This window comes from Neurospora tetrasperma, assembly GCF_000213175.1.
Source record: "Neurospora tetrasperma FGSC 2508 unplaced genomic scaffold NEUTE1scaffold_5, whole genome shotgun sequence".
Lineage (NCBI taxonomy): Eukaryota > Fungi > Ascomycota > Sordariomycetes > Sordariales > Sordariaceae > Neurospora > Neurospora tetrasperma.
In genome coordinates, this window is record NW_009799103.1 from 3,042,083 (window position 1) to 3,064,787 (window position 22,705).

The 22,705-nt window shown below is 52.0% G+C and overlaps 6 protein-coding genes across 6 annotated transcripts; 5 read left to right on the forward strand and 1 right to left on the reverse strand.

Moving 5' to 3' along the window:
* Nucleotides 1–279: 279 nt before the first annotated feature.
* Nucleotides 280–2,321, forward strand: NEUTE1DRAFT_124115 (uncharacterized protein; the record flags this gene model as incomplete). The annotated part of the gene is made up of 4 exons (XM_009855242.1): nucleotides 280–622; nucleotides 680–1,155; nucleotides 1,217–1,462; nucleotides 1,530–2,321. The coding sequence occupies 4 exons, from the start codon at nucleotides 463–465 to the stop codon at nucleotides 2,130–2,132; spliced, it is 1,485 nt and encodes a 494-aa protein (XP_009853544.1).
* Nucleotides 2,322–3,186: 865 nt separating this feature from the next.
* Nucleotides 3,187–5,547, forward strand: NEUTE1DRAFT_103167 (uncharacterized protein; the record flags this gene model as incomplete). The annotated part of the gene is made up of 1 exon (XM_009855243.1): nucleotides 3,187–5,547. The coding sequence occupies one exon, from the start codon at nucleotides 3,187–3,189 to the stop codon at nucleotides 5,545–5,547; it is 2,361 nt and encodes a 786-aa protein (XP_009853545.1).
* Nucleotides 5,548–6,194: 647 nt separating this feature from the next.
* On the forward strand, nucleotides 6,195–9,431 carry NEUTE1DRAFT_131430 (uncharacterized protein; the record flags this gene model as incomplete). The annotated part of the gene is made up of 2 exons (XM_009855244.1): nucleotides 6,195–8,458; nucleotides 8,543–9,431. The coding sequence occupies 2 exons, from the start codon at nucleotides 6,195–6,197 to the stop codon at nucleotides 9,429–9,431; spliced, it is 3,153 nt and encodes a 1,050-aa protein (XP_009853546.1).
* Nucleotides 9,432–12,179: 2,748 nt separating this feature from the next.
* NEUTE1DRAFT_124117 (uncharacterized protein) lies at nucleotides 12,180–14,493 on the forward strand (the record flags this gene model as incomplete). Its single annotated transcript, XM_009855245.1, has 2 exons — nucleotides 12,180–12,191; nucleotides 12,318–14,493. The coding sequence occupies 2 exons, from the start codon at nucleotides 12,180–12,182 to the stop codon at nucleotides 13,995–13,997; spliced, it is 1,692 nt and encodes a 563-aa protein (XP_009853547.1).
* NEUTE1DRAFT_139998 (uncharacterized protein) lies at nucleotides 14,445–15,477 on the reverse strand (the record flags this gene model as incomplete). Its single annotated transcript, XM_009855246.1, has 3 exons — nucleotides 14,445–14,530; nucleotides 14,622–14,767; nucleotides 14,966–15,477. 3 exons carry the CDS (start codon nucleotides 15,475–15,477, stop codon nucleotides 14,445–14,447), a joined length of 744 nt encoding a protein of 247 aa, XP_009853548.1.
* A 3,879-nt stretch (nucleotides 15,478–19,356) lies between these two features.
* NEUTE1DRAFT_131432 (uncharacterized protein) lies at nucleotides 19,357–22,575 on the forward strand (the record flags this gene model as incomplete). Its single annotated transcript, XM_009855247.1, has 2 exons — nucleotides 19,357–21,182; nucleotides 21,240–22,575. The coding sequence occupies 2 exons, from the start codon at nucleotides 19,515–19,517 to the stop codon at nucleotides 21,747–21,749; spliced, it is 2,178 nt and encodes a 725-aa protein (XP_009853549.1).
* Nucleotides 22,576–22,705: the final 130 nt, after the last annotated feature.

The following is a 22,705-nucleotide window of genomic DNA, read 5'->3' on the forward strand; positions in this document are numbered from 1 at the left end:
GGGGGGGGAGGGGGCGTCACTTGACGGGAACCTTCATGAGGAGCGAGGAGGAAAGGCTGAGGAGGAGACGTGTGGTTGTTGTTGTTGTTTTATTTTTCCTCTTCAGCCGTCAAACTGCTCGTGGGTCGCCATCATCGCCGCCATCATCGCCGCCGCCGCCCCGGACCACGACCATCTCAAATTACAGAGTGGAGGTCACAACCCATACAAGGCTACAGGGAGTTCCATCGATCCCGACCAACGCCAATCTGGGACCCCTTTGCCTTTCTTTCTGGCTTTCCCAACGCTTGTCCCTCGCTCACCAAATCAGCTTCCCCATGCATTTGTTTCTGTAAATCGGCATCTACCTTACGTACCTACGCAAACATTCATACAATAATATCGATTTGAAAACGTCATATCATTGGTCGTGCAAACAAACGCGTGGATGGAATTGGAATAGGATCAAGTCTCAAACTCGCCATGCTTTTTACCACCAGGATCGCTGGCGTAGCACCGTTGCTGCTCGCTGCCGCTAGCAGTGTATACGGCGCAACAACAGCGTCAACAACTACTACTACAACAACAACAACAACAACAACTACAGGACAGTCAACATTCGAGGTTGACCTGAACAAGACTGGTCAGTACCAACCCAGTTTTCTTCACCAGACGACAGGTAGCTAATCCCGGAGAACAGCATCCGTGAAATCCGCCGCAAAGACCATCGCAAAGCATCTGATATCATACTATACTGGCAACCAACCTGGGCAAACCATCGGTATTCTTCCTGGTCCCCCGCCCGATGGATCATACTACTGGTGGGAGGCTGGTGCCATGTGGGGGACCTTCATCGACTACTGGCATTACACTGGCGACAGCACATACAATGCCGTAACCCAGCAATCTATCGTCTTCCAAGCCGATGCGCCTCAGAACAGCTTTATGTCACCCAATTGGACTGCCTCTCTCGGTAACGATGACCAGGGCTTCTGGGGAATGTCTGCCATGCTCGCTGCCGAAGTCAACTTCCCTTTGGTCCCCGGCGAGGCTGATTGGCTTGAGATGGCCCAGGCCGTCTTCAACACGCAAGCTGCCCCCGACCGCCATGACGACGAATGCGGCGGAGGTTTGCGCTGGCAGATCTACCCCTCCAATGCTGGATATGATTACAAAGTAAGTTTGGGTTAGCCACGGGCTTCACCTTGAGCTGCTACATGTGACTAACATGGCTCAGAATACCATCGCCAATGCCTGTTTCTTCAACCTCGGCGCAAGACTGGCACGCTATACCGACAACAGCACCTATTCCAAGTGGGCCGAAAAGACTTTCAACTGGATCAGGGACGTCGGTTACATCGATAAGAACTGGAACATCTACGACGGTGGTCATGTCCCCCATAACTGCACAGACATCAACAAGGTCCAATGGTCAGCTAACGCAGCCATCATCATTCATGGTGTCGCCATCATGTACAACATGGTAAGCTTTTTTGGCCAATGACGGAATAACCAGGACTTTGATAGCTAACATAGCCTCAACACCACAGACCGAAGATGCTGAACAGTGGGGAAAGCCCCTTAGTGGACTCGTCAACCGAACCCTCGAGTTCTTTTTCCCCAAGGGCATCTTGGTTGAACGCGCCTGCGAGCTCACGGACAGGCTCCTCTGCAACATCGACCAGCATTCCTTCAAGGGCTACCTCCTTCGCTCCTTGGCCACAGCCGCCCTCATGGCGCCTGATCTCGTTCGAGAGCCTATAGTCAAGGCCTTCAAGACCAACATCGAGGGTGTTATCGACAGCTGCCTGCCTGACGGCACATGCGGCTACCGTTGGAATGTCGGAAAGTACGACGGCGACGTGAGCAACGGCCCCGCCGGTCAGGAGATGAGCGCCCTTGCCGCCTTCACGACGTATCTGATCACGGAGGAGCACGAGGCCGTCAAGCCTCTGGTTACCAACAACACCGGTGGTCAGAGTCGCGGCAACCCCAATGCGGGAGGGACGCCTGCGACGGTCATGTCGATGTCGGAGCTTACCGAGAGAGACAAGGCGGGCGCAGGAGTGCTTACTGCCTTTGTGGTGTGCTCTATCCTGGGAACGTACTTCTTTTTGGCGACTGGGATAGGCGAGGTGAGAAGTCAAAACTAAGCAGGAGAAATTGTACAAACATGCCAAGCGATTATCTATTTTTTGCAAAAGGTGGCTGAGCGGTCACAATTGGCGTTGTATCCGAGATCAAGCCGGCAGTTTACATATACCATTTGTAGTTATTATCATTGCAGGCGTTTTCGGTAGCGGGTTGGGCTAGGTTTGGCTTATACAAAATTCAGACATCATACTTGTTCAATTGATCATGATCTTGGGGAATGTGCATGCCGAACGAAGCAAGTGAAAGATGACCAGAACCCAAAGAACCCAAACTTGAAACAACCGTAGCGGGAATATCGAAACCTACACAAGAGGAGAGAACGTGCCTTGGGATTCCAACCTTGAAATGTCGACGTAGTTATGTGGGCGCGGCCTGTATGTACTCGGATGTTCTTCGATATTTCGAACTCCATTTTCCGGAAATATTGAAATGGAAAACACCAGCAACAGCTCGTTCATCTTGTGTAAATACCTAGTAATCAACCAGTCACGTTCTATGACCGACCTCTGGCAGCTATCATGATGACGGGGAGTGACCAAGAAGAGGCTGATTATTATTTCTTGTCAAGTGGCCTGCTTCACTGCCTAGAGGTAGGTACCTACCCAGAATACTTACCATCGTTACCCGGCAACCACGGTAATTTCGATCTGAACTCGGGGTGACTGACAACCTTTCAAGTGGAAGAGCGCCTGCTGGTGAATGGTCCACAAACCGGCAGGCAGACACCAAGTTGGTCGGCACTGGGAGACGCAGTACCTTCCACCTTCCCCCCTCCTTCCCGCTCTCACTCCTTCCATCCTCCATCTCCCCCCGTCACTACCCTACTTCCACACGGGTCGTCCCAAACATCAACCTTCCACCAGCAACACCGCCTTGACGACTACATCAAGACAACTTCTCTCTCGCCAATTATCTTCTTGGCCTTTTGCCCACGAAGCCTTCTTTGACTCTTCCATCAGAGCCCTGAGAAGCACGAACCAGGCGCATCTCTCCATCCCCCAACGTTCACCCAATCGTCACTCCCTCAAGCTGATCTCGCTCTTGACTCACATCATGGCCCCTTACGCACCTCCCTGGCTCACAGGTGCTGTGACGAAGAAAAAGAAGAAGCAGGTCGCTAAATCGCCTGAGGGTAAGATGTCGACACCTGACAGCAAGCCGAGCCAGAGCGTCAACGTTTCTGAGAAGAAAAAGAAGAAGAGTAAAGGTAAGAAGAAGGCTAAGGCTCGCGCTGAGAGCCCAGCCACTTCCGCAAAGGATGAGACCCTCGTCACCGTCGAAGAGATTGATCCTCAAGAGGAAGACATGGTCAAGATCAAGCAGGAGCCTGTAAGCCCGACTTTTCCCATGGCCACTGTCTTCCAAGAGGCCGTCGCACCTGATGGCTCTGTCGCAGACGAGCATTATTCGACTCCTTTGCAGTCGCCGGTCCCCGCAAAGTCCGGATTGACCAAGGAAAACGTCCCACTTCGTTCAGACAGTCACATCCCACTTCCGCGAAACCCTCTCTATGAGCATGCGAAGAGGTCCGCTTCACCCTCTCCAAGCTCCCAGCTTCAGGTCGAGAATCCTGCTGCCCTGATGACACTGGTCAACAACATCAATGCTAGAGATGAGAAGAACATCACTTCGCAAGCTAGGTCGCCTCACAAGCTCCAAAAGTTGACTCCCGTCCCGAACTACACTCTGGACCAGAACTTCCCGCCTACTTCGCCTCTCAATATTAAGACTCCCGGACCGATGCCCAGGATGATGCAGTACGACTATTCGCCGAACAACTTTTCGCCCTCCAAGTCGAACAAGTGCACCCCGGTCCCGTTGCCGACAACCAAGGGTTTTCCAGCTGCTCCCAAGCTTGGCACTCCCTTCAGGGCTGAAGTTGGAACAGAAGTTGATCCGCTCACTCCGGCTGACGTTGATGAGATTCTGGACCGCGTGATGGGAAAGAACGACAGAGACGACGAGCACGGAGATACCGAGATGCACCATGTGAAAGAGCATGTCGTCGTCAGCCCTGCGGTTGGCAAAAGAGGCGTTGCTAATGGCGAAGAGTCAGATGTTGAGATGACCACTATCATCAAGGATGAGCAGCACGGAGATTCAGCCGCTGAGACTGCTCCAAGAAAGAGCAAAAAGTCCAAGAAGGACAAGAAGCGGCGCTTTGAAGAATCCAACGCCTTGGACAACGATGAGTCCATCGCCGTCTCCGCTTCTAAGAAGGCGAAGAAAACCAAACATAAGAAGGACAAGAAGAAGAGTGTCGAGGAGGAGCACGGGAACGCCATGGACCTCGATGTAACTACACCAGTTGACGATACCACGATGGTTGGCGAGACCACGCAAGCCGAGGTGGACTTGCAACTCATGCAGCTTAACGACGCTGAGTACCGCGGTGCTCCTGAGACTGTTTCGGCACCCAAAGATATGAAGGAGCTCATTGCTGAGCGTGAAGTTACGGAGATCGTCAATGAGCCCGCCTCTACTCTCAAGAAGAAGAAGAGCAAGAAGGGCCGTAAGGCTAAGAAGACCCAAGACGAGGTTGAGGAGCACCATAGCATCGAGATCGACGAGGTTGTCGCTCCCAACCTCCATGTCACCCACCCTGAGCAGTCCACAAAGGGTGACCAGGTTGCCGATACAGCTGCTGCGACCCAGTCTTCGCCCGCACCTGAAGCACAAGTGACCAAGAAAGACGGCAAGGAAGAGGGGGTTTCCACCGAACCGAAGCCTCAGGAGCCAGAGATCGAGCCCGAGCAGGAGGACACCGCCGCGACCATGACCGCCTCAAACGTCGCCGCTACCATGACCACCAATCCCCTGCTCGCCATTGCCAAGCAAGTAGTCAAGTTTAACAACAATCTCTCATTTCACTCCGAGACCTTCCAAGGTGAATTGTTCACCATCAAACAGAACCTCGCCGCCCTGGAGCAGCGCATTGAAGCCAACGAGCTCCGTGCCTCTATACGCCAGGACATTTTGTTCAATGCCCTGAAACGGATTTCGATGGACGTCAACAAGCTCAGCACCCTCAAGGTCAGAGGTGAAGCCCAGGTTCAGGCCGACCACAATGGCCACCACAGCAACGGCAGCCCTGATTCTTCGCCCACTGGTCTGGCTCGCTCAGTCCGCGCTACGACCGTTGGTCCTCGGGGATCTGTTCACAGCGTCACGCCGATTCCGCTTCCCAAGCTTGGGAAGAGGGCCGTCAGTAGCCATCATCGTGAGACGCCGGCTTCGGGTACTGGTGCTGCTAAGGTTGCCGGCACTGCTGCCATTGCGGAGGCTCGCAAGAATCAGGATAAGTTGCTGAAGGGTTTCACGGAGGATTTGAATGCCGCAAAGGATGCGAAGACGGCGGAGATCAAGGGACGGTTGTGCGTCAAGTATGCTGACGACTTGTTCAAGATGTTTTGAAGAAGGACGTCAGGTCAAAGCTGAATCAGGGAGGATCTGATTTTGCTGGGTGCTTCGGTTTGTCTTCTTGCTTGTTGAATTTTGTGAAGGATTGGATGGATGCGTGGATGTCTGCATGCATGGAGTCTATGTGGGCTTCCTTTGGAGTTCATGATACCCTGGTCGCTTTCAAGTCATTTGCTTTTGTTGCTGGCTTTGGTGAAGGGGGTTCACAAAGAGATGTGGGAAAGTCACCAAAGAATTGTTTGAAGGAGAGATGAGAAAGAAGGGATATTGATCATGGATGGAGATACCAAGCAGAAGGATGGAATTGTACCTATTTGATCCATGAGCTTCGGTCGGGTAGCGATTTGCTCTCCTTTCCAACTGTGGATTAACAAATTGCATTCATAGGTAGAAAGAGACAGAAGCACAGACAGACAATTGTCAGTGGTAGAGAACAAAGAAAATTACTGAGAATTACATCAGACAAGTGTTGTTGTTATTGTTGTTCAAGTGCAACCTGTCTTCAGTAGCCCTAAAAGAGGAGAGCATGCACTAACTCCACATTCTTGGCGCGATTTCCACTTCTAGAAAGCAACCAGTTTGATGGAATCCACCACCAACACAACCACAAAAGGCGCTGAACATAGCTACACATCAATGGGATGAGGCCCTGGGAATCGGGACCTGGATCGATGGAAGCTCGAGTTGCCTCCCCCGTCTCCTCCGATCATGGACATGGCCTCCTACCGTCCCCGCGCCCGCGCGTGGCCAACGCCTGTGACGTCTGCAAACGCCGCAAGGTTAAGTGCAACGGCGCCACGCCATGCGGTTACTGTGTGAGCCGGAAACATCCTTCGTTGTGCCTTTATTCGCCTCCGAGACAACGGAGGGCGAGGGTGAGGGTGAGCAGGTTGACGGGAGTACAGGAGGGGGAACAGGGTGGACAGGAAGGACATCAAGAACCATCTGAAGCAGATGGAGGAGGTGGTGCGCATTCGGCGGTATCACCACAGCCATCATGCTCATCTCGGGGGGGTCATGCTGTTCATCCAGCACCAGCGGCCTCCACTTCACAAGCCCGGGCCTCGAGCAGGAGCAGCAACAGCAGCAGCAGCAAAGAGACGCCGCCGGTCGTGACAAAAGAGTCGGAAATTCCAAGCCGGAGATCTCTGCCAGGGGAAGTCACTGGAGGCAGCGTAGTAGGCAACGTAGGGCAGTCACAGCCACAGACACAGTCACGGCAGGGGCGGCAGCATCAAGAGAACCAGCACGATGTTGTTCAACAAGAACAGGAAGGACAGCAAGAAGAACAAGAACAACAACAACCACGAGAACCTGGTCCAGGGGCAGAAGCCCACAACGAAGAAACCGAAGTCCCCCGCGAAGGCCGTCTCCTCGTCGACCCTCAGGGGAAACTCATCTTCATCGGTGACTGCGCCCCGCTTTCCTTCTTCCGCACCGTCCAGAGGCTGATCATCTCGCGCATTGATCCCGATGCCTTTGCGCCTGAGAATAGCGGGTACTCGGCTTTGGAGAACAACAATGCTGCGTATTACCCTAGGGCATCTGGTGCTGATGCTGCTGCTGGTGTTTTCCCTGCTGGTGATGGTGGATATGGTGGCATTGGTCGTGGTGGTGGTGGTGGTGGTGGTGGATATAGTGGCGGTGGTGGGCGTGGATCTCCTCTCGTCCAAACCTCCATCATTGAATCGGCTGTTACGGCGTACTTTCAAAGCACGGCCGGGCTCATTGATATCTTTGATGATCAGGCGCAGCAGCCGAGGCAGTTGATTGAGGATATTACTTCTTGGGCGGTGCAACTTGGTCGGTCAAGGACGGGGATGAGGGCGGCGAACGAGGAGGAGGGGACGTTCCTGGGAGCTGGAGGAACTGGAGGCGTACCACCAGGAGGAGACGCCACTTCGGCCGTCTTCTACCTCGTCCTCGCCATTGGGCTGCTTTTCCAAAAGACCATCACCAACAAATCATCTTCTTCCCCCCGGTCCGAGCCGTCAGGAGTGCCGGAATCCTCCTTTCCCGAATCCGAAAGCATCGCCCAAGCCTACTTCGATCATGCCCGCGACCTCGCCTTCGCCAACCTAAGCGGCAACCTCGGCCTAGCCTCGGTGCAGTCCTTCCTGCTCATCACGCTCTACATGCTAGGGGCGTGCCAGATCAACGGGGCGTTCATCTTCTTTGGCATCGCCGCGCGCTCGGCCTTCAGCATCGGAATTCATCGCACCGAGGTTAATGCACGCTTCAGTCCCGAGATTCACCGCCAGCGTGACCGGCTGTGGAAGAGCCTGCGCGTGGTGGACCTGTTCCTTAGCACGTCCATGGGCCGACCACCTGCGACCAGCGACGTTGACTGCACGGTGCTGTACCACGCCGTGGACGGCGAAGGGAGGGAGCAGACGGATCCGGATTTCAGTGGGGACTATCTGCTGAACGGGTCGGCGCAGATCTTTTTGATCATTGAGGGAATCGTGTTGGAGGTGTACTCGAGGCGGAAAATCTCGCCGCAGCTGACGGAGGGTATCTCGAGGGAGTTGAGGGAGTGGTCAGCTAGGTGGTTGCAAAGGCTGAAGCGGGTGATTGATGAGGAGCGACCACGGCCAAGCCCGAGACAGACGCCGCTACTGACGGCAGCGGGGTCGGAGGCAATGGTGGTTAATGGAGCTTGTCAGGTGCTTGCCTCGTATTATTATGCAGTGATTCTGGTGTCGAGGCCGTTCCTCATGGTTGAACTGAGGCGAAGGCTGGCCGAGGGGTATCCGGCGGAAGCATTCACAGCAAGAGATGGGGTGGTGACATCGGGCAAATCCAAACTTGCGGATGCTTGCATTGATGCTGCTAGTTTGATGGTTGATCCGATCCAGGATCTGATTGAAAGAGGTTTGATGGCTCGGCGGGCGCCCGTGATTGTGTAAGTTTCCGTGTTATATTTCAACCTTCTCGACCCTTATACCCTGGAATCATTTTGCTCTTATGTATCTTAACCCCCATCTAGGTCATGGCTCTTTGCCTCCTCGCTTGTCTTGGGCTTAGGCCTTCTGGGAGGCTTTGGTCGTATCATCGAAAAGTACTGCCGTGCTTCCATCGCAGCGCTGGAGTACTTTGCCGAAGCCGATGCTCACGCCGTGCAGTACTCGCTTATCGCCAAGTCCCTGCTCAACACGGCCTTGGCCTATTTAGAAAAGAGGGAGATGCAAGATCGGCTTCGAAGAACGGAAAGCTCGTCCCAGTTATTTGGTCTTATACCTGGTCGAAACTCTGGGGACAACACTACAAATGAGAACCACAACAATGACAACCACAACAACAACAACCACAATATCATCAACGGTCACGAAGATCTCAGAGACACCTCCCTCACTTCCCATCAACATCAATACGACCAACAATCCCACTATCAACGAAGCATCCAACACACCAACCCCTCAGTAGGAGGACAATTTGGTGGTATCCCTGGAAGTTTTCGCGGCGATGGTAGTACTCTCACACAACAACCACCACCACCACCACCACCCAAACCCTCATCATATCACATTGGAACACACCACAACTCGCACAATCATCACAATTACCTCCACCACCATCATCACCATCCCCATGCTCATGCCCATGCACACACACCATCATCTACCGCCTTCTCCCCCGTTGTCAGCCGCTTCAACAGCAACAACATGAATCGCCACTTTGACTTTTTCGGCGGACACGAGTCAACATCAACAGCAGCAACCACTTTTCTCGGCATGACCGAGTCCCTTCCTCGCACGCCCGAGTTCTCTATCATGGGCGGCTCGCTGGACTCGGATGCGGATCAGACATTTGGAGCGCTCAATCTGTTTCCGTTGTTGGAGACGGATGGGCATATCGATTTGGCTAATTACTTTTGATTTGTTTCGAAATTTTTTGGCGCAGCGGAGGAGGTCCAAAGAAGGAAAAATAACTGGACGTTGAAACCGCAGAGGGGACGGGAGAGAGGGAGAGAGGGATTGTGCATGTCCCGTTTCCGAGCTAGTGCTCTACTAGAATAGGACACACACAAAATAAACGATTGAACGAACGAACGAACTGTGGACGCTTCACTTGGGATATTTGTGATATTGGCTAGCTGGTTCGTCGTGATACCTACTTTACTTCCGTAGTGCTGGATCTCTCCCTCTCTCTGTTTCGAGATTGCTACCTGAAGCGAGAGTGGGAGCGGGTAGATACATGCGTTTGGCACGGGCAGATGACACGGCCAGCGGTTGTTGTACAACGACACGGCAGTGGCAGTAGGTAAATACAAGGTAATTTGATACAGACGAACTGACGGATGGGATGGGATGCTGTACCCGATGAGATGGAGGGAGTAACCAATCCAAATCTTCTGATGATGGGTTGAACATTGGCAGACAACTTGCTTCTCTTGGGGATCTTTCTCTTGTTGCACCTAATTGATTCCCGTCTGCAACAACGGGGGATTAAGTGAAATGAGACTAGGCATTTTATGTCACCATCAACTGAACCCATCCTCATCCTAGGTTGACTGTAAGTATCAGATAGGTAGGCGAACGGTCGTAAAAAAACATACCGAATACATTACGTTACATACCTTGGATACACTCATTCACCTATTGAACCATCTCTATTTTATTCTACCCTTGAACCTTATAAATTCGAGGCAGTTTCTAATTGGAACGAATCTCTAATGGACTCTGTCCGATGCGATCCAGATCGTTTGTAGTCCCCAGCATAGTTTGTTCGTGGCCTTTCTCAAACAACGCAAACCGTGTTGGACAGTCTATAATCGATCGGTTCATCATTACGACCACTTCGGGAATAAAACCGAAGAATGCAAAACATGGGTGAAGAACGCGGGACAGGATCATCCCTTCTAGTAGAGGACCTCTTGCAGAAATTTAGATAACAACAACGGTAACAACAATGACTTCCTCTCTCTCTCCTGACTATACCTTTTTCTAAATTCCCGGCTTACTCTATACGGTATACCTCTGATGGATACTGCGCAAATCTTCTTCAGCACTTTGTTTATGCTTCCCAGGCTGAACAGCACCTCTTTTACAAAACGGCTTTTTGACTATTCTGGTTAGTAAACACCGTAGTGTCCTGAGTGCCCGTTCATGGTTGATCTTGTGGCAGTGATGGTACGTCGTCGATCACCCCCTTTTTTTCTTATGCCCCCGGCTGTTGGTGTGGATGAGGACCGGTATAATGCTTGGGGTGGGGCGTAATTCTCGTTGACGACGTGAGGAAACCCCCTTATATTGCAAATATCTTGAGGGATTTATCATGTGTGCAAAAATCATCATTTCTCATTCATTTTCTTGAGTGGTGAAAAACAGAGCTGATGTCCCTTGGACTTGTTATCTTTCTTGGCCGACTTGGCTTTGGACTTGGCTTTGTGGGGGAGGCGAGCGGAAGGAAAAGCGGGTTCACCTAGAGGGGACGATGGATGCACTAACTGACTCGCTTAGTAGCTCATATGTAAAGCTGTTAGGAATACTAGTTCACTTCTATGCATCGAAGAACAGCCGTTGTCACCCTGGAAATGCTTATCTGGGGTTTTCCAACGGCTACCGAACCAAGAAGACCGTTTGCAATTAAAATCATTTTCATCTCTCTGAATTCCATCCAGAGATGGCGGATGAAGGAGCTCCAGAAGCGCAACAGATTTTGTTTCAGAAATTGTTAACGATAATGATCTGATCGGCGGTGTGGATATGGCAACTTATCAAGTCGAGTGGCTCTCAGTCTCCAACAATCCCCATCCATCTTCCTTGGAAGAGAATAGAAAAAGGTGCTGATAGGAACAGGAAATCGAAGGGTGAAAGCACCACGATATGACAGATCAACAAGTGCCAGGTCCACCAGCAGCCCACTCCCATGTTCGCGATCGGCCGACTGGCGGTTGAAAGTAGCAAATGCAACGCACTGCAAGTCACACTGGAACGGGTTTGCAACGTCGTCTGGAGATTTTGTGGAGTCGCAGAGTTCCGGGGATCTGTTGCTGCTGTCTCAAATCTAATGTTTCTCAACCTCCCATCCCTGTTTTTTGCCGCCAAATGCATCCCAAGTGCCCGGCTCGAAACTGGAACCTTTCTGCCTTCAAGAAGCTGAGAGGTGGGAGGGAAAAGGGGACAAGGTCCCTCTGTTCTCGCACGCAAGGAACTCCACCAACACTAAGTTGACTGATATACGAACTGCGGGACGGAACGAATGACGAACGATGAGAAGGTGGTAGGTACGGAAGCCCGCATGGGAAAGGGATCACCGTGACTTGTGATTGCTACTTACCGTCCGTTACACTTCTTCTTTACCAGTCCGCGTGAACTGTTCCTGCCTTTTTCTTCTTCTTTTCTTTTCTCTTCTTTTTGTTCTTTCTCTGTTCATCCCCGATATTCCATTCCTTTTTTTTCTGTTTTCCTTCCGTCCTTCGTTATCTCCTTCCTCTGCCAAGGCAAAAGGCACCCCAGACCCTACCCTACTTACTTGCAGCTCAAGATCGCGCCTCTGCGTGAACCCAACGTTCCTTGGTTACGCGGCCTGCTTCGCTCGCTAGCTCTTGCATCTTCAAGACTCGACACCCCTCGACATCATTTGGGATTCATGTCACTGGTGGGAGTTCAAATGTCGAAACCATGACCATGAAGGTACTACTATTCCAGCGTCCAACTCGGGGCTTCTCCATCATCGTCACCCTCGTCTTCATCATTGTTCTATGGAGCATCGCCCGACTACGCCATCATGGCTCTCTACTACCGACCACCTTCGACAAGTGGGGAGGCATAGGGGAGTGGAAAGGGCAAGGAGGAGGAGGAGGAGGAGGAAGAGGAGGGAGCAACCCGCCGCCACCAGCAGACCAGACCACTTTGAAAGGCGCACAACGACCTTACAGACCCAAGCTCGAACCAGGCCAGTGTCCCAAGGACCTCGAGTTCCTGCGTCGCCCCGAGTTTGGCTTAACCGATAACATCCTCTACTCGCGCCGCTGCATCAAACCCATCTACAAGGCCGATTTCGACCGCAGCACCATCACCAACGTCGCCGGGCCGCTCGTCACCAACACCACCGCCCTCGATCTCACCTCGTGCTCCCACGATGAGCCCATCCCCTGCGAGCCGCTTGCCCTCGAGGTGCCTATGCCCTACCCCAAGGACGCCCAGTACCCGCACCTGCTTTTTGGCGTCGCCTCCAAGTATCAGCGCATGCGCGAAGCCATTCCAGCCTTTGCCCACTGGCTAGCCGGCACGGGCGCCCGTCTGGTCGGCACCATCGCCGACGCCGTACCTCCCGAGCACCAAGACGACAGCACCCGAAACTCGTTCAACCTTACCTTACTCGAAGAGGAATACCGCGCCGCAGGCATCATCGCCACATTCGTCCCTCCCAAGGTCTTCAAGCGTCTCAACCTCAAAGACGGCAAACCCGACCCTCGTCCCGTGCCCGTCGAGCACCACCACTTTCTCGTCATCAAGGAACTCCTCTCCGTCATCGACTCGTCCCAGTCATCCCAGCCTCCGCACTGGCTCGCCATCCTAGACGACGACACCTTCTTCCCCTCCCTTTCCCCCCTCTCCCAAACCCTTTCGCGATACGACCACACCCGCCCGGCCTGGCTCGGCGCTCTATCCGATGACTTCATGGCCGTGCAAGCCTGGGGCTTCATGGCCTTTGGCGGCGCCGGCTCCTTTTTGTCTTTGCCCCTAGCGCGACAACTGGCGCCCCACTTGGAGCAATGCATCACCACTGCCTCGGTCCAAACCGGCGACGGAATCCTGCGGGATTGCATCTACTCGCACACACGAACCCGACTGACGCTGGTGGAGGGGCTGAATCAGCATGATATCAAGGGGGACCCCTCAGGTTTCTTTGAGAGCGGCATCTGGCCGGTGCTGAGTCTGCATCATTGGAAGAGTTGGTACCACGCGCCGGTGGCCAAGATGGCGAGGGTGGCCAAGGAGGTTTGTGGAGATTGTTTTTTAATGAGGGTTCGGTTCGGAACTGGTTCTTCTTCTTCTAAAGACAACAAGAAAAGGAAAGAGGAGGAAAGTCTGCTGAGTCTGGGGTATTCGATTACGCAATATCCTGGCCTTGCCAATGGGCTCGACGATATTGACCTCTCAAGGGTGGAGGGAACGTGGAAGGAGGCGGAACGGAAGGAGAAGTTTGCGTTTAGTTATGGTCCGGTCAGGGGGAGGTTGCAGGTGGGCAAGGAGAAGAAGAGTTGGAGATTGGTGGATGTTGATGTTGGGGAGGAGGATTCATCATCATCGTCAAAGCCACCAACACAGTCTACGGCCACCAAGAAAGAGGGCGGAGGGGCAAAGGAAGGCAGAGCATGGATATCACCCAGGAAGGGTAAGAAGAGGTTCAGACAGATTTATGTGCACAAAGCTGCTGGACCGGCGGTGGGCGAGAGCATGGATGAGGTGATTGAGTTGGTTTGGGAGGTTTGAGGTATCTCACCTCTACAACATTTAGAAGGGCTGTACATTTTCAGTTTTTGGGGGCTACGCATTAAAGGGGGGATTTCAATTCATTAAGCCGGCTGGCTTGGCATCATTGGGTTGGTTGGGAATGGCGGCATTGGGTATGCCAAACGGCTACATCATATCATGGAAGGCGGCGTTCGACGGATTGTTTGTTTCAGTGTAAATGTTAGACAACTCCTTGTAGATGGGTTGATGACCCAGAAATGGTCTTTTCGAGAGTTGATAGTCAAGACTAACGTTACATCAAGATTCAAGGAGCTCACCACTGCATATGTATGAAATGTTCTCTAACTCGTGATGCACTGAAGAAGTTCGAACTTGCATCGCCTGCGTCACAGGTACAGCCAACAGGAGAACCCGTCCGTCTCGCTCTCTTCCCACACTTTTCCCTCCTTAGTCTGATCCTCGGTCCTAGGCAGAAAAAGGACCAGGACCGATTCCTGACCCCATTCCACCACGGCAAACAAGTGTACCATTTCTGTTCTCCACGCCTTCGTCTGTAGAGACAAATATTGTCGTCAGCCATTTACTTTCTTTTCTTTTGTCGAACCAACGTGAGCTGCCCTGGATGGAGAGAAAGAAACATACCAAGGTCTAAGACGGTAATAACAGTAGCATCAGAACCCGCCGCCGCCGTCATCGGGACACAGCTACATTTGAGTTCAGACAGGCGCACCGGCAGGTCGGCAGTTGTGGTGAGGTTGCAATCGGTGCAGTAGTTTGCGAATTTGCCTCTGTGATGTGATTGGAATTCAAGACTTGTCAGCTTTATTGCCTATAGGTATTTCCTCTAATGCGGCATTCATTCACAGGGCCACTCAAGGGAGGGAGGGGATGGGAAAGAGAAAAAAGAAAGAAGGAAGTATGGAAATAAGAGGAGAAAAAAGAGAGAAAGAAAAGAGAAAAAAGAAAAAAAGAAAAAAAAAACTCACAGCGCCTGCCAGATCAGTTTCCCAGGGACATCATAACTTGAACCGAATCCCCCGCCGCCGCCGGCGGTGGTGGTGGTAGTCCCCTGGTCAAACCCGATACACAGATTTAGGTCAAGCTGGTTAAACTCTGGGGATTGGGATTGGGATATTCCGTCCCCCTCCCCTGCCCCTTGTTCTTGTTCTTGTTCTTCCTCTGGGCCACCAGAGACGTCGGCCGGCTTGATAGGACGGCAAGTCGCGGCGAGGAAGTACCCGTTCATGAGGGTGATTTGGGCGCAGGAGCGCGAGAAGTTGCCGGTTATTATTTCATTGTTGTCGTTGCTGTGGTCGTTGTTGTGAGGGAGAGGGGGAGTTAGAGCGAGAGAGAGGGGGGGAGTGACTAGGGAGGACCTGGAGAGTGTGGGGATTGGATTTGGAGATGCTGAAGCTGTGGGGTGGGCGAGGGCGAAGGTGAAGGAGAAGGAGGCGAGGAGAGAGATGCCGAGGGCGGAGAGGATGGAGAGTTCATGCATTTTCGTTGATTGATTGTTTGTTTGTTTGTTTGGGTTGTGGAAGTTGTTGATGAGATCTCGTCAATGGTGGTGACTGAGATCTTGGTTGGTTGTAGACGAGTTGCTGGAAGAAATTGGAGAGATGGATATTGACTTTGTGGATGTTGCTTGTCTGTGAAGATTTTGAAAATCTTTTGCGAGATATCGATGAGCTCAATCTTTCACTTCATTGTGCTGAAGGAAGGAAGCTGTCGCACTCGGTGCTGCCTGCCCCTCTGTGTATTGGCGAAACTTTCGAGTGAGAACCTTGATAGTCTTTCCCTGTGCCCGTCTACTTAGAATGGAAGGCGCCTCGTTCGTTTGCTCTTGCCAGCTAGACTACTTATGAGACTAATATCGATGTCAGTCAATGTAAGATCTCACATCTTCGGACGATACTATTCAGTATCACAAAGACGGATACAATGTCTCGAAATAGAACCGAGACCAATAGACGTCACGTCACGGCCAAGCTGTCTGCACTACAGACGACCTACTTCAGCCTATACACCCTTTTTCCCTGGAAGGAGGCACGTCATGACGATACTTGTTTGTTTTGTTCATCAGAGGAAACACATTGCCAGCTAGTGCTTCAACGAAGAAGATGACAGCGGCGTGATATCGCGTTTGTCGAAGCAAGCTTTTGGGTAACAGGACTCCCGTCTCGAGAGAGGAAGAAATGCAAAAGACTGTTCCTGTGCAACAGGAGAATATATATTCCCCCCGCGATCTGAGAAACCTGGGGAAAGAAAGCTCCACGCGGCGAGTGGCAGGGAGGACAGTGAGCGAGACTGAGACTATGATTGAGGCCACTCCGAAACAAAAGCTGACAAGGAGATACACCAGAAAGGTAGATCCGCGATTGGAGTCTGAGTGACTCGCAGGGTAAGTATCTCCTCCTTTTGTAGTGTAGGTTGTTCATAAATTTGCCATCATATGTATATTCATGGTGTCTTTTTGGACATGACATCTCTTTGACATCTCTTTGACAGCTCGACAGTAACAGGCTAGAGCCATGAGGACGCGGGGTTGCGGTTGCGGTTGCGGGATCTTGTCTCATGGATGGAATGCTACTGTCCAGCATACTGTTCCTTCGACTAAAACACAATGACCGAAGGGGACAAGCATCCTCATCGGCCTCAAGTTTCAAACAATATGGCGTTACTAGGACCATTTCGTCCCGTTGTTCGATGTGACATGATGAGTGTTATGGAGGTATTGGGGAGTTGCTCAAGCATTCCATCTTGCCAACTGTATGTTGGGTATCCGTCAGACTAGGTATCAGAAGGAGGCAGCCTGTGAGGAGGATCGAGGAGAGTCAAAGAGCCAGAGGATAATTGAGACTTGATGGATCGACAAACGACCTGCCCAAGTGACCCTGATGGCCCGCACCGCTACCGGCGGACCGCCCCCAACGTGAGGCCATAGCCAAGCCGGCCTCCCTCGTGGCAGACCCCCGTGGAGGTTCACCTCGATCCAATGTCGTCGACCCCTGGGCTAAAGGGCTTGTCTGATGTTGGCTCGCCTTGGCCAGTCTTGGCTTTCTTCCCTACGAGTCCCAGTGCCCTACATTTGGGTCATTCCTTGTGGTGCTTCTGGTGCTTCTCGAAGGATCGTTGGACCTTCCTTTCGGCAGTGGTCTTGGGAATCCACGATGGAATTCCAGGGGGGGTTCCAGCTCCCGTGAATATCCCGCCGCCGGGCGATGGCGAACGGCAAGCTCCATTGACGATGAAAATCTAAAACAGGAGTTCTCCGCATTTAATTGACGGTTGCCCCCACCATCTCATTTCCCGTCGCTGGCATAAGCATTAACATTAGGGAGCTGGTTTCTGATTGGTCAGCTGGCTGGCTCTACGAACTTGAACTTCAAGCATCTTTTCTGGGCGCCCACTTGGATAAATGCTCAATGCCTTCTTAGCAGTGGTAGAATAGAGTTCTGACCGTGATGACTTGATTTTGAGTTGGCCTAACCGACATGTTTTCGGCTTCGTTATCTCCCCTCTCCTTGTAATGATAATGGCAACTGAGATGGGGATGGGTGATACAAGAGGAGGAAAGTTCATGATTGGCTTTTACCGCTCGTGTATGCGTTATGTACATGCACAACAATATCGAGCCAAACAAGCCTGTAGCTAATTTGTCATCCTCCTCCCTCATCTACGTGCATTATCTTGTTGGTTTTATATCCGACAGCTCCTCAACTAGCCGGGCAGACAGGGACAAAACTTGTTTGCCGTCTCTTTTTCAAAGGGCCAGACTCGGAGATCTGGAGAAAGCTCTGTAGAGTGATGGGGTTCCGTCATGATCCTGCAATCTTTAGCGTTCTAGCACGACTCATGCTCGCTCCCGTCCGGTTGCTGGATGATGAATGGTGGCGAGAGGGAAAGCCTGCTTGTAATCGGGAACCATATTTATCGCAAACCGTGCCGGGACAGGAGTGCAGCTCCGGCCCTGGTGTTGGTAACGCTGGCCACGGCATTAATCTAGAGAGAGAAATCTCGTTATCTTGCAATTTACAGCTGCAGTCGTCAACTTCGTCAAGATCCGCCGGAGTGGCCGGATAGCGGGACAGAGATCCCGGGAGCGAATGGGTTGAATTCCATTGATGGAGAAGGGAATCTCGTTTGGATATTCCTCACTTCCTTCTCCTTTGCTATGGATATTTTCGGTACAACAAACTACTTACACTTCTCCCTAGATCGAACTTGGCTCGAATCTCGAAGCAGCTAAAAAGAGGTGGATCCAACGTGGTGAGCTCCATTTCGCGGGCCCAATGGCCAATTTGGGTCCCAGTTCGACCGAGTCTTTTTTTTCTGCTTGAAGAAGTGGAGGAAAGTGGACTTCTGCCAGGGCGGCAGGCCTGCAACGCCCGGCAGCTGCAATGGATGGTTGGTGAACGGTCGCTGCTTTAGCACTGCAGTGGTGTAAGCGGGCCTTGAAGCGGAACCTGGGACCTCTTAGCGGCAGGCGGGCCAAGGGGGGAACAAGGGAAAAAAGGTCCGTGCCTTGATTTTCCCACTTCAACGCATCGCTGGTGCTATTTCCTCGTCCAATTCTCACAAATCACAACCTCACCTTGTCCAAGTCTTCCTTGGATTCCTGTTCAATGCCGACTTGCTAGTTGCCAGCCATCCTGCAGGCCTGCATCTCCTTTCCCTTATCCGCCCACCGTCTTCCGTCATTCGTTCTGGTCTTTCATCATTCATCATCAATCTCGGCTTCGGGACCTGTATTGATTCGCGTCTTCCTTGTCGCACATCCACGGCCTGTGTGTTCAATTTCACACTGCCTTACGCTCGTTTTTCTTTCAACCCAACCATTTCTACTCTCGCTCTTGACCGCATTCGACCACCGTCGTCGTCATCCATCTTCATCGATCGGATATTTCCTCCGTGTCGAACTCTTCATTCGCTTTTGCTAGTTCGCACCTTCTCCTCCTATTCCATCTTCATACCACCAAACAACCATTCATCCCCTCAACCTCACATTCGTTACATCATCAATAATCACACCACCACTACCGCCGACTCAACCCTCGCTTCTGATAACGACGACAACCATCACCATCGTTCATGACCCAAGAGGCTTAGTTATTTTGGAGACTCACCTGAAGAGACATAAACAACTATATCTCTTATCCAAACCTCCCGAAGCCATCTTTTGTCCCACTCACTCCAACTGGCCATTGCTTTGCGAAACCATCGGCATCAGTTGAGACATTCGACGTCTGTTCCAGGGGCGCCTCTTCTCCAATTGCCGCCCAGCCTCAAGTGCGCGCGTCTGTAAGCCAACCAACGGCTGCCAGCCAGCCCTGCAGCTCCCCGACGATAACTCAATCTCCAAAAACGTGCGCTTGCGCTGCGCTTTGCATCAATCCGCCTTCTGCAGCATTTTGAACCAGGCCACTTGGGACCAAGGACCCTTCCCAGCTATACTAGGGCCCGCCCCAAGAAGCAAACCTCACCTCCAACCCGTTACAAATTATCAGCTTTTGTTCGCAAATATATGTGGCAAAGATGATGTTATACGAGCGATCCGTCCATGATCTCCCCGGCCCCAGCTCTCCGCCAGGCTTGACACATTCCAAGTCTTCCAAGTCTTCATCCTTGAACTCGGTACCTTCAGATGATGACAGCGTGCTTGCTGACGCTAGCCACTTTGAAGACATTGGACTCCAGGATGAATCCCATGTCGATGTTCGAGGGCTAACTAAGAACCTGAAGCCCTCGCCCATGCTGTATAGTTCTAACCCTTCCTCCGAATTGCGAGTACCCTCCAAGAGCAGTCGATCTTCCCGCAGTCCGTCCAAAACCCGCCAGAAGCGGGATGTCTCATCAACGGGCAAACCCCGTCCGACCCTCCCGAATATCCAGAGTCATCTACGACCTGTCAATGGCCGAGTCGCGAGCTTGGGGCTTACCCCCGAGCTTCACACTGCCCCTCTTCCTATGCGCTCCCTTGGAAACCGATCACCCTCCTCGACACGGCAACGCAGTATTAGCCCCAATCTCCAGACTAGCTTTCCCATGAAGCCACGGAGGAGTAGCTGGCAATCGAGCCGGGAGCGAAAGACAGCCAGACAGTTGGAGAGGGAGTGCGACGAAGATGACGGAGACGACATCCCTGACGGGCTCGTGCTTGATAATGTGCCAATCTCGCCTAGGCCACCCTCGGAACGAACAATAAGCCAACCTTCTTCTAAAGCTCCTTCTCCAGAACGCGCTCCTCCTGAAAAAAGAGTACGAAGTGTGGGAAATGGCACTCCACCAGTGGCAGCAGCCCAGGGATCCCTTAGGTCGCCGACATGGAAGTCCGATACCGCAGTGCCTACGAGAGCCAGCATTGCTTCCACCATTGTCACCCCTCTGGAACTCGCCAGATCCAAGAGCTGGTCTGCCGCATTGGCTGAACTCAACTCCGATGCCAAGGAGCTCACGGAAAAGCTGGAGGAACATGCCGAAGAGTTGGAAGCAAAGGGCGTGCGGTCCAGCACGCCGTCTGTTCGCAGAAACTCTGACGGGAAGCCCCGTGTGAAATCGGGACTTCCTGAGCTCCCGCCGCTTCGCAAGTCCAATGTCATGATCGACCCTCTACCGCCGTCCAAGGAAAAGGAAGCTGTTTTGTCCCGCACTCGTCCTTCCTGGCTCCCGCCAAAGGATCCCGCCGAGGAACGTCGCCATCTAAAGGAGTACCAGAGGATGATGGCTCAGAGCCTCGAGGCCGAGCGTAGACGAGAAGCGACAAAGAAGGCCCGGATCGAGAACCGTGATACCAGAGCCGACAATTTGATGCATATTTGGGAGGAGAACATCATCCCTCGTTGGGACGAGGCCATCCGTGAGCGCAGGACACGAGAGCTATGGTGGCGTGGTATTGCGCCACGCAGTCGAGGTGCTGTGTGGAGCAAGGCGATTGGCAACGGGCTCGCACTTTCTGATGCTTCGTTCAGGGCTGCCCTGAAGCGGGCCAATGATGCCCAAAAAAGAGTGAACGACGGACAAGGCAGCACCGACGATTCCTACGCTGCGGCCTGGTTTGATGACATCAAGACGGACGTGGAAGAGTATACCTTCCCTGACCTTCGCATCTTCCAAACTGGAGGGCCCCTTCACCAAAGCCTGGTGGATGTTCTCAGCGCATACTGCATGTATCGGAGTGATATCGGATATGTTCCGGGCTGCAATGTAAGTTTCTCTGACAAGTTATCCCGTGAGAGAGAGAGAGACTAACAGACCAACTAGACAATTGCCGCTATTCTGCTTCTCAACCTTCCCTCCGCCACCGACGCGTTCATTGCGCTTGCCAACGTCCTGAACCGTTCCTTGCCGCTGAGCTTCCACACGTGCGACAGAACCGCCATGTCCTCGGCCTATAACCTGCTACTCCAAACCCTCCAACACAAGTCGCCCAGCCTCCATGAACACCTGATCAAGTTGCCCGATCATAATCCCGATCTCTACTTGGGCGACATCTTCACTGGCCTCTTCACTCGCCACCTCGCTCTGGATGAGGCCACCCGACTCTGGGACGTGTACGTTTTCGAAGGCGACGCCGTCCTCGTTCGTGCAGGCATTGCTCTTCTGCTACAGAAGGGCATGTCCCTTATGGGTACCAAGTCCATTCATGAGGTCAGGGCCATCATGAATAACTCATCTGATGGCGTTTTGAGGTCGGCGCCCATTCTGCGCAGCACTGGCGAGGAAGATCGCTGGATGCGCGCTGTAAGGGAAGCCGGGAAAGCGCAAGCTTAAAGCGCGAGGAAGAAACAAGAAAAAAAATAACATTAAACATACAAAAAGAGCGGATATATATATATATTTCGTTTCCTTGTCTTTGGAATAAAGCGGTGGGAAGGGATTTTCACACAAGGAGAGGGGAACATAAGACCAACTGCACGCAAATACGTCATGAAAGCAAGTCACCATACAAAGGAACCAACCATGTCTTTACTCATGTCACATACCCAACAACGATACGCACATATAAGCAACCACCACCACCACCACCACTTGCCATCACCAACCACTTTTCAGCGGCCACCGGCGTTTCTGTTCACTGTTCAATTCTTAATTTTCCTCCAGGTTGGATAGCGCTGCGCCGGCTTGTCAACACCGTCTGGGGAACTGGCATCTTGTTTTTCCTTTCTTTCTTGCTCATCTTCGGCACAGTTTCGAAGTAATTTGTGTACCTCGTGTACAAAACAACAACCACAAAACCTCGGTTTTGAGTATTGTGTATATTTAATATCTTTTTGGACAATTTCCGAATGCCAGCCAGCCAGGCATAAATGGGGCGGAATAGAATGAGAGTGGTGATGATTTGATTATACTTGGTTTTCATCTGTGTGTGTATCTAGGGATCTTTGACTTTGTCTGCCTGTGGATATTAATGAAGGGGCATTTATATCCCGATTTAGTTGGAGTGGTATATCATATAATCCTGATTGAAATTGGACGTTCCCTTGTACTATATCTCGTTCTTTCTTTCATATCTCTCCGCGTATGCTGTTGGTAGATTATGCTCATGTCGTAATGGCTTGTTGAACGAGTATGAATTAAACTCTATCGGTGGCGTGTGCCTACCATATATATAGATAGCAATGACAAACAAGGGATTGATCCACATGGTGTAGGAGAGCAAGATCTTTTCTTAGCAACGAAACATACTGCTACCGTTCTCCGTTATGATCTGTCAAAGGTCGAACGAG